Genomic DNA, 19,933 nt, shown 5'->3' with positions numbered 1-19,933 from the left:
AATTTCTTCGCCATCTTGAATAATAAAAAATACACATTTTTTGGAGTCATATTTTAGGTTAGAAACACAAATTTAGACGATTTAGAGTTTGGAAATTTTGACTGTTTCTATTTTATTTATATTTTTGTTTTAAAATTTTTGATTGACAGAATTTTTTAATTTTACTTATTTTTGAAGTTATAATTTCTTTAATTTTCTATCTTATTATTTTTAACTATAGCTTTTGAATTTTTGGTGTTCTGCACTCATAAATATTCAAAATATTGTTTTTTTATTTCGATTTTTTTTCGACCTTTATTATGTTTATTTTTAATTTTTAAAATTAGGATTTTTTTAAATTTCAAACATTTTGAAATGTTCAGTTTTTAATTATTTGAATTTTTAAACTTTGACTTTGTGATTTATTATTTTTTCATTTTTCTGATATAATCATTTGCATTTTTAAAATTCTCAAATATCTGATTTATGTTTTTTTAAAGTTTTGTAATTTGAAAATATTAGTTTTTTATATTTTTAATTATGGATTTCTTAGTTTCCAGATTTCTTAATTTATGTGTTTTAAAATTTTTGAGTTTGTGATTCATTTTTTTTTATTTGCCAATTTCGCTGCGTCACCGTTGTTCTCTCATGTGACATCCAGTCATAATTTATTTATGTTATCCTGAATAATCTTTCAAACATTCTGCTATCAAAACATGTATTTTTGGTCCCTTCTATATTAAACCTTTGTTTGTAATTTTTTCAAATCATGTTTATTAAACGTACCTGCCACTCTCATTTGTAAAATGGTTTACCTAATGTAAATTTTTTGAGTTGTTTCTAATATATAATTTCTACCTAAGCATAATTAATTTCTAGTGACTTAATAAATAATACATCCTTGATTTTATAAAATGTTGTGCTGCATAAAAAAACATTTCCGTTTTCTAGAGGCAAATGTGTTTCTATTTCATTTTTGGCAACAATTTTTTTAATATTTTGAAATAATAAAAAAACTTTAATACCCAATTTGAGTTAATTCACTCAACTGTGTACAATATTGCAGAAAAAGTACTGGAACGCGCTATCCAGGCAAAAATTTTGCCGCTTCTCTCCTTGCAGAACTTCTGCAAAAGAGAGAGTTGAAGAGAGCGAGCTGAAAAGTACGGGAACGTGCTGCAAAAAAGTGACTTATGCTGGCTGCAGAATTCTGCAGATCCTGCAGAAATTCTGCAATTCTGCAAGTACGGGAATAGAGCTTTATGACGTTTCGCGTACACACACTAGCGCACCATTTGATTTTGCTGGCCGGACAAAATTTAACCTCACTTTTTTTCGTGTATGTATACGCAATACATGCGCACGTAAATAACTCTATAGACCTAATGATCGAGCTGTAGCTGTCACAGTCCTGCGAAGTATGTTGGCTGACATATCGGGCAGTCAGTCAAAAAAAACCAGCTAGAAGTCGCCTGACAAAAAATTTTTGCTAGAAAGAGATAGGAAACCTGATGCAAACAAACGTCCAGCTGTCATGTAAACATACTTTGAATGTGTTGGTAAATTTCTGACTAGAAAGCCTTATGGGATTTGACAGCGCGCATTTGCCGAAAGTGCGGCGCGTCGTTTCGAGACGGGTATGCCGCGTGTCTTTTTCGGGAATAACAATCCAAAAGTCGTCAGTTCGAATCCCGGGGTGAAGATAGATAAAACAAGAGAAGTTTTTCGTAAAACGGAATTCGATTTAAATCGCACTGCACTCACACTAATGCAAACCAAGATAGCGCTTACCTATGCTACAGCTGCCTTGAAATCAACAGCCGGAAATTCGTGTGACAGGCGAGAAACGCACAATTTGACAGCCGGCTTGGGGTCGTCCATAAACTACGTAGTCACTTTTGGGTGGGGGAGAGGGAGGGGTGTGTTCGATACAAAAATCAAAAACTTTGTATGGAGAAAAAACAACGTTTGCTGAGGAGGGTAGAAAATACAGATTTTACGACGACGTAGTTTATGACCAACCCCCTCTTTTCTTTTCCCTCGTCTTATTTTCGCCGCCGCCGATGTATTTCCGCAACGTTCAGTTGCGATCTTCTTTTGTCCGTGACCATTTTGATCTCCACATGTGAGTTGGTGCTTTGTGGTGCTCCCGGGTTGGAAAACGGCCGTGACGGAAGGCCCGCAGACGGTAACCGGTGGTGTGGTTTGACGCGGCAGGTTCCGCCCAGGGCGTCCGTGGTGAAGGTTCCGCCGGATTGCGGTCCGGCGGTGGTCAAACTCCGGGTGGAAAATTTTCTGCTGGACGAGGAGTGTGATTTCTGTGTGTTGCCAAAGGAGTGAGAAGGTAGGAGGACCCGGCGCAAGGGAGGAAGAGTGGTGCAGGAAAAAGTGCCATCGTCGTCGTCGGCCTACTTGGTTTGTGGGGGGAAAATTCTGGACAGTCCAGGTGCGACCGGTGACGGCCGGAAGTGGTCAGCGTTATTTTTTCTGACAGCAACTGTGCATTGTTTACCCCAGCTTGCTTCGATTGCTTCCCTTGGGCGAAGTGACGTGAGTATTTACATCGTTTTGCGAACTTGGGACGCCGTTGCCAAGTCGTGGAGGAATTCCTCCGGAACTGGTTAGTGCGCTCGTCGTGGATGTTCCGGAATTTCGGATTCTGCGATGTCATCGGAAAGGAATTTCTCGCTTGCGATGACAGGCTGTGCGTTGAACGTCGACGTGGCTAGAAGCGAAACTTGGTGAGGAGGAGGGTTTGCCGGAGGGGACGCACCTCCCCGGCACGGTGGAACATGGTTCGCTATACAGAACGGATATTGTAGTCCAGGAAGTGACTACAAATCGAAGTCAAAGTCAGATTTTGAAACTCGACCTGACCCCGAAAGAAACCCAAGAAGGTTGGGCAGGTAAAAATCCAGGAGGAGAAGGAGAAGAAGGCAAAGAAACACGAACATGACAAAACGGAAAATGAGAAATATTGGCAGAAAATCCTACGCGAAGTAAAGTCTGGAGGAGTGACCCACCGCGCGATGCCAGTGTGGCCAGCGAAATCGATTCGAGCAAGTTTGGAGAAACTATTTTTAGCGTGATTTTAAAATTACTTCCAGTGAATCGCTCGTTAAAAATGCTCAATTTGATTGAAAATTTGCAAGTTGCAGAAAAAGCAATCAATCGATTCACCTCACCTCCAAAGTGTAAAAGACGCAAAGGAAACGTGTCCTCCACACACATCGATCGTCGTATGTGTTACACGTGGTGGATGATGATGTTCGTCCTCCCGTGAAGCAAGAGCGATTCGCGGGGGCTTGACCTCGTCCACGCTGCTTTCCCGTTGCTTGCCAGTCTCTCCACTCACCCCCTCCCCTTGGCAACAGGTGGTGCTGGGAGGTGGCATTTGATTTAGTCGAGACTTGGGGAAAAGTTAAACCGATTCGATCGGTTGCTCGTAACTTGGGTGTTGAGCCACTTGGTGATAAGCGCCAGCTTGGGTGAGAAAGGTTGTTCGCGTAAAGTTACAAACGTAACCGGAATGGAATTGATTTGTTGATCTTAGAAATTTTTGATCTCAGCATTCAGAAGCCAACGCAAGTACACTCTGTGTCGTTCAGTATCCCTATAGAGCGATGCTATTTAATCTTGCTACAGTAAAACTAATCAGCATAACTATTCACGGAACTGCTCTAACGGGGGAGTCTCGCTTCCCTGTATGGGCGTTTCGTTGCAAGTAGCTGGTACAGAACCATGAAATCTTGAGTGATTTTGCTGGAAATTGAAAAACTCTAATGCTAGAAGCTAAGATCAAAAGTTAAAGTAGCACGAATTTCATGTTTGATCATATCATATTAAAGATGATTCGTTGAAATGGATTGAAATTTGTTCAAATTACAATCTTCAAAGCCCGTTTTACCCCACTTCCCTTTGTCAAGTAGGGTTCATTTTTGGCATGAGTTCATCTCAAACAAACGCTGAAAGTTTAACCCAAATCGGAGCACCTCGATACGACCTGTTTCACACTGGTAAAAAAACTCGCTCTAAACTGAATTAGTTGCGAATTGCAAGAGTTTGGAATATGGATTTCCGCTTCATTAAATCTAAAAAAATACATCTGATGTGATTGACTCTAAATCTCTACCAAGTAGTGAGACCGTGACATAATCGGTATGGCGTTGAATAACATAGTTCATGTCAGTTTAGTTCATATCGGAAATATTAGAAATTGAATGATGGCTTTGATAAACTTACATTGGGTAGGTGCTCGAAGTTCACATCCGTGTTAGGGAAGCGTTTTTTTTCGGGGGCCAATTTTAGGGCATTCTAGGTACAGGAAGTTCACGTCGGTGTTTGGGAAGCGCAAAGTTTGTTCGAAAGTTCTATTTTAAAACAATGCATTTTTAGCAGTGGGTTGCAATTTAAAGTTTGATAAAAATTGCTCATCAAATTTTTTAATCGAACTGTCAAAAAATCCTCACAAAATATTCAATATTACGCCCTTTTGAAATGTAAGTCTTGATTCCAAAACTGTCTAAATATTTTTTTCGAAAAAATCAGGGAATTTCACAAATGTTGTCATTTTTTAACATTAGAAATTGGACCTTTAGTTGCTGGGATATTGGCATCATATAATGATGAAATGATTGGGCGAGACTTTTATTATTAATGAATTTTATTGTTCCTTTTTGTTTCATTCGCTGTATCTAAACAACCAAAAGCCTAATCTTAAATATTTCTCAGGCGCATTTTCAGAAAATTTTATGAATTTAAAAAAAAATTCAAATACTGCAATTTTGTTAAGCTAAGTTTGCAGATAGGAAGGAACGCGGTCAAAAAATGTTGCGCATTCTTCTTATGAAATTATGAAAATGGAATTATGGAGTCTTCAAATTATGAAATTAAAAAGTAATGAAATTGTAAAATTATGAAATTTAGAAATAATGAATTTATAAAGTTATGAAATTAGAGAATTAATTCTTTATTTTTCGTTCTAGAATTTTAATTTTTTTGAATTTTGGAAAAAATAGAGTTTTCGAATATAAGAGTTTTGAGATTTTCGTAAATTTGTATTTTCGAATTTTTATATTCCAGATTTTTAAAACATTCGAAAATTCGACTTGTTATTTCTGAAATTTTTCAGGTTTCGAATTTTAAAATTCTTGAGCTATCGAGTTCATAAATAGTTAAAATTTAAAATTTTTATTCAATTCTTATTTTGAATTTCCAAATTTCAGGTATTAAAAATGGTTGAAATTTCCTTTTATTTTTTTTTTTATTATTTTGTTATTTGAAATTTTTGAAATGTTAGTTTTTCCATATTTTCGAATTTTTATTTTTGAATTATTTGTATTGTTTAATTTTAATACTACAGATTATTATTGAATTCATAAAAATATCAAAAATTAATGAATTGTGGATTAAAAAAAAATCAAAAATTTATGAATTCGATGCCAACATTTCAAAAAGCATCATGTACAAACCATGCGTTTTGAGAAAAACGCATTTGAATGTTGAGCATCCATTTTCAATTACCATTTTTATATAAAAGCAAAATAAGATGTTCTAATGATAACAAACGATGAAAAACGTTGCTTTTGTTGATACTTGATCATCCATATTCAATAAAACATGATTTCCGTAATTTTATTTGAGAAAAACAAACATAACTTCTTTTGAAATCACCAACGTCGATATCACCCTGCTGTCACTGAGGGAGGCGCTTTGTTATGATTCGTTTTTCTTCGCCGAATGTACATGGCGCTTTTTTCTTGTTGCTTTTTTTTTCGTCACGAGGTTTATGTAGCCTTTTGTTTGACAGGTTGACAGGGCTATATAAACAGGGACTGCTGATGGCAGAGATTTTGTTTATGTTACTTTATTTAAAATCCTGATTAAACAGACTTTACTGAAGTAACTTTTGCTCATTTTTGGTGGAGAGGTAGCTTATTAGAAGTACTTTCAGTATATTCAATAACCCAGAAAGTGTCAAAATGTACATGATGCCTTTTGAAATGTTACCGTCGAATTTTCGTTTTTTGAAATTTTATAATCATCAACAAAATTAAGAAATCGATAATTTAAAATTTCTTAAATAACAAATATGAAATTCTTAAATTTCAAAGCTAAAAATACAAAATTTTTAAAATTATTAACATACGAAATTATAGAATTATGAAATTATGGAGTTATGAAATTAAAATGTAATGAAATTATAAAATTATGAAATTATGATAATATGAAATTAGAAAATTATGCTTTTTTTTTATTTTTATTAAATTTAAATTTAATTTTTAAATTTTTGAATTCTTAAATTCCTAAATTCTTTTTTTTAATTCCTATTTTTTTTTTAATCTAGAATTTCTTTTTTTTTTATTTGGAAAAAATGGAGTTTTTGAATGTTAGAATTTCGAGGTTCGAATTTTTTTTATATTTCATATTTTCAAAACTTTTGAAATTTCGACTTTTGGATTTTTTAAAAGGTCCAATAAACCAAATTTCAAGTTTTTGATTTTTTTGGTGTTTTTGAAACCACTTTGAGTCAGAGGTATTAAAAACACCCAAATAGCAAACACTGGAAATTTGGTTTATTGGACCTTTTCAAAAAAAAAACTCCAGACTTGTTATTTGTAAAAAAATTCAGGTTTTAAATTTTAATTTTCTTGAGTTATAGAATTCATAAATACATTAATGATAATTATTACTCAATTCTGCATATTTTGAATTTTCAAATTTCAGATATTAATTGTTGAGATTTCTTTTTATTATTTATTAAATTATTCTGTTATTTGAAATTTCTTAAAAGTTAGTTTTTCCATATTTTCTAATTTTTATTTGGAATTATTTGTATTGTTGAATTTCAAAATTTCAATTATTATTGAACTCCAAAAAAAAAAATCAAAAATTAATGAATTGTGGATTTAAAAAAAAACAAAACTCAATGAATTTTTATTTTTTGAAATAAATTATTTTTTCTAAATGTTCCTCATCACCAAAGAAACTAAATCGATCAAAAACTTCATTATAAAGAATTTTTTTTAAACATATTTTTGTACCATTGATCAAAGGAAAAGCCGCCACAAAGTTTGAGCCAAATGAAAAAAAAAAAACACAAATATTTTTTTTTCGAATTCTGGGAGAATTGCTCACTTATCATGTTTTAGTTCCGTCATCAGGAGTGAAATTGGGTCAAAAAAATTTCAGCATTTTTGTATGACCCAATCTCAGCCCCCTGACCCAATGTCACCCCTGATGGAGGTTTATGTTTGTTTCTGATAGCAATCGGCTTATTTTTTGCATTTGAAGTGATTTTTCATATTTTTAAAGTCGCTTTTTTCTATTTTTTGTTAATTTTTCGCATTTACTGCATACTAATTTTTACTGAAAGCATAGGTAATGTTAGTAAAAACAACCTATATTGACCCCGTAAACTTTAATTTTTTATGGTCTTCTGTCCAATGCTTTTTCAAGATTTTTTTTTAATTTGGCGAATTTTTAAATTGAAGCTTATTTGAAAGCGGTGTGAAGCTTACTATAAACTTAAAACACATTTTGCAGAATACTCAACAATATTTACAAAAGGGCATGTTTACACCAAATTTATTCGGGTTATTGTCCTTATTTTTTTTTTCGGCGAGCGGCGCCACAACTCCAGCTGCTGCTGCTGCTACTGCGAATCACAATTAGTACCGGAATGTAAATCGATTAGGATGACGGAGAAAAATCTCACCTCGTTTTTCGTCGCCGTCATCGTCTTCCAGCTGATTCTCGCGGCGTCTGGTTGATTTTTCCCTTTTTTCGCCCATTTCTCTTTCCTTTTGACCGCTGGGTAAGAAAACCTTCTTGAAAGTTGGAAAGAATCTCAAAATAGGACGAACTCGATTCAAGCACAGATTTTTTTTAAGATTGTTGGAGAATGTAACAACACTGCATTGGCGGTGATAGCTCCATGTCGCCTTAATCGTCGGGCAGAATGCGGTTCTCGACGGTTATTTTTAGTCTCGCTAGAATGTCGTCTTCTGATGTGAAAGTCTTTTCATCGTGGAAGAACGATTTAAACAATTTAAATAGCTTCCAACTTCAATCGATAATTTGCAGGGAGCAAGTAAAATTTCTTCTTTTTGAGGGGTTCAAAAAAAGGTGTTCTTTTGTATTTCGCGTTGTGCAACAACCGATAGCGAAGACGGTTTCTTCTTCTTTACTGGCTGATAACGCGCTCCGCGTGGTCTTGAACGAGCTCCAACGCGGTTTGTGCGATGTGTCGGATTGAACTTGGTGTCACACGTTTTTTTTTCTGTAAACGTGTTCACTTTTAGTTGGAGCAGTTGGTTTGCCTTTATTTTGGTTGATGAGTTTTCGGTTAGGTGTTCGAATTTCGTTCTGGTTGAGTCTCCTCTATAAACCATTTTGAGGTCACCATCTCAAGCTACCAATTGAACAAGTTTAATCTGCAACTCAGCTAAACTCTGAAGGTTACCAACTCACCAGGATCTGATGCTGCCAATTGAACAAGTTTCCTCTGCAACTCAGTCAAAATCTGGAAGTTACCAACTCACCTGGATCTAATGCTGCCAATTGAACAAGTTTCCTCTGCAAATCAGTCAAAATCTGAAAGTTACCAACTAATCTGGATCTGATGCTACCAATTGAACAAGTTTCCTCTGAAATTCAGTCAAAATCTGAAGGTTACCAACTCACCTGGATCTGATGCTACCAATTGAACAAGTTTCCTCTGAAATTCAGTCAAAATCTGAAAGTTACCAACTCATCTGGATCTGATGCTACCAATTGAACAAGTTTCCTCTGAAATGCAGTCAAAATCTTAAAGTTACCAACTCATCTGGATCTGATGCTACCAATTTAACCAAGTATTTCTGAAAAAAGTCAAAGTTAATATTTAGTAGACATTATCGGAGTAAAGAGGAATACGTAAAACCAGATTTATCTCTACTAGGTACTTGACATTCACGTCCGTGTTTGGGAAGCTGCTTGCTGAATTTCTGTCTCGTTTTCAAATCGACTCATCAACTCGCATCGTTCTAGTTCAAAAAAGGCCAAGGCCGGGGAACACCTCTTCAAGCGTCAAATATCCGCGTCGTCGTCACGTTGTCACCGCACCTCAGATCTAACCTAGAGTCACAAACGTGAACGGGAGATATACGTGCGCGCTATAAATAATAATGAAATGACAAATTCTCACGACGATGACGCCGGGGAGGTGCAACCAACTCCAAGATGCCATTTTTCGGTGCTGCTTCATTGAGCACCGCGGCAGTTTGGCCCCTTTCTGAATGACTGGTTTCTGGCGAGATAGTTGGGCGTTCTTATCTATCTTGTTTTTCGAGAGCGTAATAACAGCCTTGAGATGAATTGTGTCGATTTTTGCAATAGCTTCGATTGATTTCCTACTGAGGGTTGTACAAAACCGCGTTGCGAATAGATGTCCCAGATCTAGTCCTCTGCTGGCAGTCGTGTGGTCACATCATGAAAGCGTCCTCTTGCGTTCCAGAATCCTCCAACTGTCGTCAAAGTGCGTCGGAACCCCGTCAGAACCACACCACACTGTGTTACCAATTGTCCCATTCGAGCTTCCTAAAAATACCAACAACTAATCTCACCAACCCGTTTCCCCGTTACAGCGTAGGAAAGATCTTTAAGATCGTCACCATCCGCCGATAAAGATCCGCATTTATACAGCAGGTACCGCCCAGTCCCTGTATAAATCGACGCAGCGCGCGACCGCACACACCAGAGCTGAGAGCTGAGTTGAGTTTTTCGTTTGGTTGATCCAAGAAAAAGCCGCCGCCGCCACCACCAACACCAACAGCCATGGCCGAAATGGAGGATACCCACTTCGAGGCCGGAGACTCCGGTGCGTCCGCCACCTTCCCGATGCAGTGCTCGGCGCTGCGCAAAAATGGTCACGTCATGCTGAAGGGACGTCCGTGCAAGATCGTCGAAATGTCCACCTCCAAGACCGGCAAGCACGGCCACGCCAAGGTCCACATGGTCGGCATCGACATCTTCTCCGGCAAAAAGTGAGTACATTTTCGATCAATTATTCAAGGGTGTGTGCACGTTCGATGAAAGCAGGCCGGACGTGATTGTTCACCCGGCTTGCGGATTCGAACTTTGTGCGCAGAGCAAACTGCAGGAAGCTTTTTTGGAAATGTGTGTCCGCGGGAACAAGTCCCGCATGGGCACATGTTTGTACAAAGCTTGCACAAATTGAACAACAAAAAAGGCACAGTGTTAAAAGCTACAAGGATAACCCATCATGACGAAGAACTTAAGTTACTTGAATAGCACGTCCCAACATGAGGAAGGGTGTTTCATCTTTATGCGATTCATTTCGCTTCGAGAAATTTTGGATTGCTACTCCGTATAGAGAGCCCTAATACGAAGTCCTTCGTCAAAACCGAAGTAGTGATATCGTAGACATAACCGGAATGGCGTTGAAAAACGTAGTTAATGTTAGTTTAGTGCATCGAGTTGTACTAGAAATTCAATGATGGATTTGGTAAACGCTACATTTCCTTTTCAAAGAGTTTGCACCTCTGAAGTTCCCTGGGCTTTGTCATAATGAGTGTCATAGGTTTGATGCTTGTTTGGCAAAGAGTATGATTTGATTCGATGTGGAATTAAAATCGAAGTGTTCAGTATATTGCTGAAGCTTCCATTTTTACACATGGACACCACTTCATGCTGCGAGAACCCACTTTGACGCAGTCTCAGGGCTTAATCGATGGCCGGTAAGCTGTCATCGAGACAAGGAGGTTCTCTGATAGTGGAAATATCACATTTGTACAATAAACCGCTACATATGTGATTTTTCCCTATCTTAATGTGGGTGTCAGGTTAGGATGCGGGTTTTAAAAAAATTAGTTTGTGTAGAATTTAGGATTTTAACTATAAATATCAACTTTTTATATTTTGCCTTTAGTTATTTAGTGACAAAATTAGTAATAGTGAATTTAGTAATTCTATCAGAATCGGTGATTTTCATTAAAGTAGCATAGAAACCATTCTGATTTGTCAAAATTTCCATAGAGTCTCGATCAATCAATAGTGAAATGATATCGGACTAAATTCGTTGATCTGTTGAACTAACGGTTGTCGGATTATGATTGTATCGACCATTGTTGCGAATCGAGGATCTACTGGAATTCTGACGAACAAATGGTCGTCTCTTTTTCAATTCACGACTTGTAAAATATCAACTGTTATTTTTTTTTTTGTTTTTTAAAAGAAGCCAGACAGGTTTTAAAAGAAACGTTTTTTTTTTGGTTAACAATTAAAATGTCGGGGATTTGAGATAAGAGTAGCTTTCGGATAGGTTGCTTTAAATCATGTATTCAATTCAAATTAGGTAGTTATCCGCAAATGAATATTTGGACTTATATGAATAATTGAACATTTTGGACTTATGAATAACACACAACTGTGCATTTATTCTAGAGTCAGATCCATACAGCGTCAGTGTTTATTTGGTCGAAGTGTACTAATTCATTGGCAGATCTGGTTCTAGTTGTAATGTACGACAAGACTACTGACGGACGTGACAGGACGAGGGCCCAGTTTAGAGGTTTCGACATCAACGATGTGCGGCTGGATCACCCTCCCAAAAAAAAAATCAAGACTAACATTTCAAAAGGTTGTAATATTGAATGTTTGGCCCTTTTGGAATGTTAGCCTTGATTAATTCCACGAATGTTTCATATTTTCACATTGAATGTCGGACCATTAGTAGCTGAGATATCGACACTAGAAAATTGTAGGTTGTTTGGGTGAGACTTAGAAAACATTAATTTTCCTGATTTTAAATCTTTGCATGGCAATATCTCAGCAACTATGGGTCGTAGCAACAAAGTTCAAAAAAGCAAAATATAGGGAATGTTCTCAGCCCTTCAATTTTTTTTCAAATGTGGGTAAACATGGGCACTAATTTAAAAAAATGAAAAACTGCGACTATTTTCAAAAAAGTTACCTTAACATGGCTATAACTTGAAAACGGTGAACTTTATTAAAATTTCATTGAAGTACTTTTTGATTGCAAATTCAATTTTTTTGATTGAAAAATTTAGTTGAAAAATTTTTGCGACCAATATTTTAATTCGGGACCGTAGTGCAGGGGTAAGCAAGGTTGCCTCTCACCCAGTCGGCCTGGGTTCGATCCCAGACGGTCCCGGTGGCATTTTTCGAGACGAGATTTGTTTGATCACGCCTTCCGTCGGAAGGGAAGTAAATGTTGGCCCCGGACTAACCTAAAGGTTAGGTCGTTAGCTCAGTCCAGGTGTAGGAGTCCTGTCTCGGTGGAGTCGCTGGTAGGCAGTTGGACTAACAATCCAAAGGTCGTCAGTTCGAATCCCGGGGTGGATGGAAGCTTAGGTGTAAAAAGAGGTTTGCAATTGCCTCAACAATCAAGCCTTCGAACACCTAGTTTCGAGTAGGAATCTCGCAATCGAGAACGCCAAGGCAATGCTGTAGAGCGAATAACATGATTTTTTTTAATTTTGATTTTTTGAAAAAAAAAAAACAACAGTATCAATTCAAAAATTCATAACTCGGTCAAAGATTTTTGCTCGTTATGAAAATTTCTGAAAAGTTGGCATTTGATGTCCCCAAAAACATATCAGAAATTAAAAGAATTAAAAATAGTGTTTTTTTTGCATCAAGTTTTAGTGACTTTGTATCATTTTTTTTTCAATGTAGTCCTTATCCATGCCTACAACATTGCCGAAGACACCAAATCGATCAAAAAATTTCTTCAAGAGATACAGATTTTTGAATTTTTACATATCATTTTTGTATGGAAAGCTGCCAAATTTGTATGTAAAATTATATGGACAAACTAATGATGTAAAATGACTTCTTTGGGCATACCGAAGGCACCAAAAAAAAAATCAGTCGGATTAAAAAATACAAAAATTAAAAAAAAAAAGACCGAGTGGAGAATTGCTCGAGGAAAATTGCCCCAATGTTCTTTGTCATGCTGGTCATGCCTGTAACCAAAGCGCGCACGTTCCTTCAAGCAGGTTGGTGATTTCAATGCACCAACTAGCGACGAACGGTGCGCAGAGCAAACGTCAGAAGTAATTTTGGAAATGTGTGCGCCTAAAGAATCACCATGGGCACATGTTTGTACTTAACTTCTACAGTTACTTTTACTGTTTATTTGTATTTGATTTGTTTAGAGATGTTTGAAAAATGCTGAAATATTCCTTGTTCTTCCCTCCCACCAGATACGAAGATATTTGCCCATCCACTCATAACATGGACGTACCCCACGTTAAGCGCGAAGACTACCAGCTCACCGACATCGATGATGGCTTTCTGGTTCTGCTGAATGACAACGGCGATTTGCGTGAAGATCTTAAGATTCCCGACGGTGACCTGGGAACCCAGCTGCGCGCGGAATACGACGCCGGCAAGGAATTAGTTGTGAGTATTCGAAGCGCTGAAGCTGGTTGAAATTGAGCGGTTTGAGCTAATGTTGTCTTCTCTCTTTTTTTTCCAGTGTACCGTTCTTAAATCATGCGGCGAAGAAACTGTGATTGCCATCAAGAACAACACTGCTGCTGATAAAAACTAATACCTCGCCCGTTGCTTATTGAAACATCCCGCGAATCACACCCACACACAGCAGAAAGAAAAAAGAACAAGAAATTAATAATAAAAAAAAAGTTCAGCAACCCCAACAAACCAACAAAACCAATTGAGCTATTGCAAGTAAAAAAAATCACAACTCCACAACAAAAAACAAAACCGTACACACACGCAGCAGGCAGGCAGGCAAATAGGGCAAACCTCCCTTTTCTGTACTGCACACAACAACACAAACACACACAGTTGCATCTCTTAGTATACAGCTATTATTACAAATTAAAGGAAGCAAAACAAAACATAATAAAAGATAATACTTTCTGGTAAAAGTAATCAAACTGAGGTGGAGATCAGAGAGAGAGGGCAAGTGAGAGAAAGAGGGGAGAAAGCGAGACAGACCGAGACAGAGACAGTGTGAGCGAACCGAAAGTGAGAGAGCGAGCGCGCGCTTGAGACAAAAACACACACAAACAACCATGCCCCCGGAAGCATCCAAAATCGACGACGAACGGACGTAGCACACAAACACACACTCACAGCCAAGCCCGAAGGCACACAAACTGAAAACAGCACCACGAGAAACAATCCTCTCTTTCGACGGGTTTGGGTTCTGTGAGCGCAGAGAGAGAGTTGTTCCCCTCAATTCTTCTTCTTCTTTTTTTTGGTGGTTGTGCGTTCGTCATGCAAAATCGTCAAGCAACCGCGACAAGAACTGGCAAGGAAAACAAAAAATCGAAAACACACATTAATTATTATAATAAATTTAAAAGAAGGAGGAAAAGAAAACAACAACAAACCAATATAATATAATAAAAATATTATAATAATTTAATGAAAAAAAAACCAAGCAGCAAAATCAATGAGCAAAGAAATTCACTGAAACACAACTCACAAACAACAGAAAGACACGCGCGAGATGACGAGGAGACAAGGACGTGGCGGAGAGAAAGAACCGGAGGAGAGAGACACAAAACAAATGAAGGAACATCTTAATTCCAAAAATGCATACAAAATCAAGTTTAATCAATCCGCAAGCTAATGTTGAATAAAATATTTAATTTTCTAACAAAAATACGATGGAAGGTTTTCCCCAAACCCCCACTCATGAATTGGCTTATTTCTTGACACTTTAAAGAAATTCTTCTCAAGTAAAAAAAAGGTGGTGAAAATTGCTGCAATTTATCGACCACAAACGAACTGAATCACCAACACACACTCACAAAAACAGACTGCGCCAAGCGAACATTAAACTAATCATACTCTCTAAGAATTCGTAGACGAAGCTTTCACACACACCTCCCCCACATTTTGGGTTTTCTTCGCTTTGCCTCAACTGCGTGCTGAAAAAAACCTTAATCACAGACAAATGGACGGCTGTCGCGGGATGTCACCTCGGTGTTTGCTTCTTCCTTCTGTTTTGTTTTCTGCCTAGTTGAAAAATCCGAAATTTGTTACTTTTTTTTGCTGCGTCTACTTGTCTGTGGCTACACAGAAACAATGGACGTAGTCCCACGTCATTCTTGGTGTACAACGCACGTTTAAAATCACAACTCTAATTTCGTGAAAGTCAAATGATAATTTGTTAAAATGAATTTTTGACAGCTGTAGTTTACTTCTATCGCAGAAAAGTTCGCGATAAACATTTTTGACCATCACGGAAAATGTTAAAATTAGATATAAAAAAATTTGCAAACAAGGTTTCTTTGTCAGAATTTGTGTGAAGGGAGCGTTCTTTTTTTACATAACGCTAAAAATTGGAAAGTTTGGACCCCCTCTCCCCTCGTAACAAAATGTCCATACAAATTAAAAAACGGCCTTCAATCCCCAACTGTCTTACGTAATAAAAGAATGCTCCAACACACACTGAAATAATTTGAGTCTTTACACTTATGAAGATATTAGACTATGACAAACAAACTAGCATTTTTTGTGTTTGTCAGTTTGACAAACTCGCAAACAATGCAAAATGTATGCAGGCTGACGTTTCTGCAAACGAACATAGCAAGAAAACTGTCAATAAGTGCGAGTTTGTTTGTTTGTCATAGTCTAATACCTCCTTAACAACTCCTAATTCAGGTGCAGTTTAGACCAAATTTGAGTAGTTTAACAGAAAAATGCAACACTCTCATTGAAAGTGTTTACTTTTTTCAGAAGTAAAGTGTAAAATGCGGGAGAATTTGCTCTAAAATTTGTAAATGCTGAATGAAGGTGGTATTCTACTGCAGGAAACTTTGTTAATTTAAACAGTTTTTACAGTTTACATGTTTATCAAAACGTTTGCATGATTTTTTTTTACCGAGGTGGAGTAGTGAAATACACACTTAGATTTTTTTTATCGAGTTTTTCATTGCTGAACAATACGATTAACTGCAATTTACATAAGTCGGTAGAAACAATTACAAAAGTAACTTACTTTTGCAATAAAAAGTGGTCCAAATTGGCTACATCAAATTTTTTTTTTGTGTTTTAAAAATGAAAACTTTCACTGCTAAAGTTTTTGAAAATCTCTTCAGAGCAATTCTCTACCAAAACCGGAAAGGGATTTTATTTGTATTTTTTTTTATTTTGCTCAAACTTTGTGGGGGCCTTCCCTATGACCAAAGAAGCCATACAAGTCTCCGTACAATTTTGGCAGCTGTCCATACAAAGATGGTACGTAAATATTCGAAATTCTGTAACTTTGGGAGGAATTTTCTGATCGATTTGGTGTCTTCAGCAAAGTTGTAGGTGTAGAAACTGTTCAGAAATAGTAAGTACACGGAAAAAAAAATCTTGCTGATTTTTTATTGACATTTTTTTTACAAAACTCAGTACTGAAAAAAATGTATTTTTTGGTTTACGAGATTTTTCATATGTTTTAGGGGACCAAAGCCGGCAACTTCTGAGTGTAGTAAAGCCATAAAGTATGGCCTAAAATTTTGCGCCGACTTATGAAGTTTTGAAAAAAAAAACAATTTTTGGAAAAATCTGAAATTTTATACATGCATTTTTGTTAAAAATTTGAATTTGCTGCCGAAAGTACTTTACAGATTTTTTGATAATGTGCCTCGTTTTCAAGATAGCCGATCAAAGTTTGATTTCAGCAAAATATTAGCAGTTTTTTGATTTTTAAAAATAATGACCATGAGTGACCATTTCTAACATTATTTTAGGAATCTTGCTATAAAATTGTCGAAGAGACATTGAACAAATAAGATTTAAAAAATCAGAAAATAATCAGATATCCCCAAATTAAACCATCAGATTTAGAAATTAAATTTAAGCACTGAAAATGTCTAGATTTGAAATATTTTTTCAAAATTTCAAGCCAAAATTCAAATTTTAGATTATAAACATTTCCTGAAATCCGGTAATTTTGGAAATAAACGTTTCCTAAAATTTTTAAAATTATAAAGGGTGGCGATTTTCTACGCTCCATACAAAAACGATTCTTTTTGAGGGCAATCGTCCACACCAGAGGAGAAAGATCTAGAATTTCCAAAAATGTGTTCACGTGGTTTATGGATGGTCCCCGAACAAACTTAAATGTTCCGTTGTTTTATTTTATGTTCAGATCATGTGTTAAGGAAGTATTAGACTATGGCAAACAAACTTGCACTTTTTCGTGTTTGACAATTTGCCAAAATCGCAAACAAATCCAAATGTATGCAGGCTGCCGTTTCTGTAAACAAATGCAGGCAAACAAACAGAGCAGTTTGTTTGTTTGTTTGTCATAGTCTAATAACTCCTTTAGCAGGTAAGTGAACCAGTTTTTATTTACTATAAAAACATAAGTTAATTTTATATTATGCATGTATTCATGGCAAAATTTTTACAGCGAGGTGGCATCGCGTGGCGACAGAAAGAAAAAAAAATCTCATAAGAAGTGAAAAGAGAAGGCAAGAAACAGAGAAAAAATCAAACTGAACCGAAAAGTATCACACGAAAGTCAGGTAGGGCCGAAAGAAAGCAGAATGAAAGAACGAAAGAAAAAAAATACACAAATAACTAACAAGTGCGAAAACTAAAGTAACAAGTGAATTAGAAGGAGGAAGTAAAAAAAGCGAGAAAGAGGAAAACAAAGATTATTAAATATAAACAAAGAAGAAGAAAAAAAACTGTAATAGGGTAACTAAACAAATGAAAGTAAAGAGTAACACAAAATGTGGAAAATAAAAGAAACAAAAAAGCGTTAAATGTTATTATTATAATGGAAGCAATCTTTTTTACAATCTAATGCGTTAGTGAATGGGTGAGGTTTAAAAGCAAATGGAATAAGTTTCTCTATAGGTTTACTTATTTCTTGAGAATCTTCATTTTTATTAATTATTGAAAGATTTTCCATTTTCGTTTTAGTTATGATTTCCTTCTATCAAAACAAACAAATAGTTTTATAGACACAAAACAATTGAAAAATAATAATCCGAAGAAAAAAGATCTAAAGCAAACAATAATTACGTATTTGTCGCTCTGTACTGAAAAAAAAACTATTAATCTAAAGAAAGCAGTAAACAAAAAAAAATGGTGTGAAAGGCTTAAAAGAAACTAAAAACAAACAAGTGCTAGGATAAAAGTAATGAAAACTGTGGAAGAAATACACAAATACCTATAGTTTAAAACAAAAGACCTAACAAATTGATCGACCAATTGGATTTTTAACAAACACACACAAACCAAACACTCACACGAGAATACAGATGAAACCCGTTTTAGGAGAGCAGGAGAAATTCCTTTCGTTTACTAAACCAACTCTTCACAAGATGACACAGAGGCAACCCGAGGTTCATATCTTACACTGCCAGAGTGTCACCGAAAAAAAACGAATTTTATCCCTAAAACTAGCCGACAGCTTCTTTTCAGTTCTATTCCACACGCCAAAATGCAAATTTAACAAAATGATCCCAAACAAATAGACTCACGCAAGTTGGCATTTATTTTTTTATTTTTTCAAAAAAAAAAACAAAAATAACGTTTTCAGACTTCTCAAATAGCCTGCAAAAAAAGTTGCAAAAAGCTTCAAATTAAGTTAAATTTCGGTTCGTGGAAGGTTTCACAGCGTGGAGCAAAGAAAAGCGTAACTAATTGAAGGAAATACAAAAAAAGATAAAACGTTGTTGTAACACAAGCGAAACCAACCAAGTTGAAGGACATCTCACTCACAAAAAAAAGAAATGTTTTGTTTTCGTCCTAATGAAGCAAACACACACACACACAAAGCGGAGGAGAGCGAAATAAAACGAAAAATTTGAGAAATCTGATGAAAATTATTCTAAGAAGTTGTTTTATTTGAGAGCCGAAAAATACTCATTACGATTTTGCTTCAAACCAAGTTTCCAAGAAGTATTCTAGTTTCTCTTCGCTGCATACCTTGAGTGACACGATGGGAACAAGGGCGTCTATGTGAAGTGTTTCTGCAGAGCAATTCAGTACGTTTTGGCAAATCAACTTTTAATTGTTTGTTTTTTTTATTATTATTATTAGAATGAAACTTTGTCCATGCATTGCTGATGCCAAAAGAAGCTATTTTGCATTATTCGTTTTTCCACAAAACATTGCAGCGTATAAATTGGGCAAGTGGATGTTCGAAAATAAGTGTCTTGAGAAGGAAATTTCGAATCGATTTGTTTATATTTTTCAAAGCAGCATAAACATAAAATTTTCGCCAAACCTTAGATTTATTTAAAACTGATTATTGTAAGTCAACTGTTTTTGTGTGCAACTTTTTTGTCTAGGAAATTTTTAACGCAGAAAATTAGTTTTTTTTTTTTTGTGTTTCGCCCATCCTTTCTTTCTGGACTTTAGCCAGAGGCATCCTGGCTCAGGCAAGGGACGTAAACCACGGAAAAAAATGTGGGCACATCAAAAATGTCTTGATTGGATTGGATATTTTGACGAGGATTTTGCGCAATAGAGTACGAACTATTTTTATTCTTTTTTTAAGTTCCCAGATTTTGAAATGTTTAATTTCTTATTTTTATTATTTTGTAAAAAATCATTTCTTTGATTTTTTCAATTGATGGTAGCATTATTAAATGTTTAAAATTCAAAGTTTTCGCAATATACAATTTTTGAGCATTTGATTTTCTAAATTTTAGGACCCATTTTTTTTAATTATTAAATTAGATTTTTAATGATATTTCTAAATTTTGGATAATTGAAATATTTGATGCATGCATTTTTTTTGTATTCTAAAATTTTGAATTTTTTTTCAATTCTCTATTTTAAATACTTTTTTTTTAGTTTTAAATTTCTTAATTTCCGCTTTTTTTAAATTTCTGAGTTTCAAAATTTGTAAGTTTTAATTCAGGCATTAAAAATTTTGATTTTTGCTGCCGGAAACTACGAGCTGTTTTTATCCTTTTTATCAAGTTCCTAGATTTTGAAA

At 35.7% G+C, this 19,933-nt stretch overlaps 1 protein-coding gene across 3 annotated transcripts; it reads left to right on the top strand.

The window, feature by feature from the left end:
• The first annotated feature begins 1,951 nt into the window (after nt 1-1,951).
• LOC120412364 (eukaryotic translation initiation factor 5A) lies at nt 1,952-18,750 on the top strand. Of its 3 annotated transcripts, none has more exons than XM_039572788.2 (4): nt 1,952-2,104; nt 9,606-10,004; nt 13,209-13,407; nt 13,484-18,750. In XM_039572788.2, the coding sequence occupies exons 2-4, from the start codon at nt 9,796-9,798 to the stop codon at nt 13,556-13,558; spliced, it is 483 nt and encodes a 160-aa protein (XP_039428722.1). In that variant the 5' UTR covers nt 1,952-2,104; nt 9,606-9,795; the 3' UTR covers nt 13,559-18,750. The 3 variants fall into 3 exon arrangements, with proteins under 3 accessions (XP_039428722.1, XP_039428723.1, XP_039428724.1); XM_039572789.2 differs by lacking the exon at nt 1,952-2,104 and adding an exon at nt 2,144-2,167; XM_039572790.2 differs by lacking the exon at nt 1,952-2,104 and adding an exon at nt 2,302-2,323.
• The last annotated feature ends 1,183 nt before the right edge of the window (nt 18,751-19,933 follow it).

The sequence above is a fragment of the Culex pipiens genome, chromosome 2, assembly GCF_016801865.2.
Source record: "Culex pipiens pallens isolate TS chromosome 2, TS_CPP_V2, whole genome shotgun sequence".
Classification (NCBI taxonomy): domain Eukaryota; kingdom Metazoa; phylum Arthropoda; class Insecta; order Diptera; family Culicidae; genus Culex; species Culex pipiens.
Note: the sequence above shows the minus strand (reverse complement) of the source record. Positions and strands in the feature narration are given on the sequence as shown.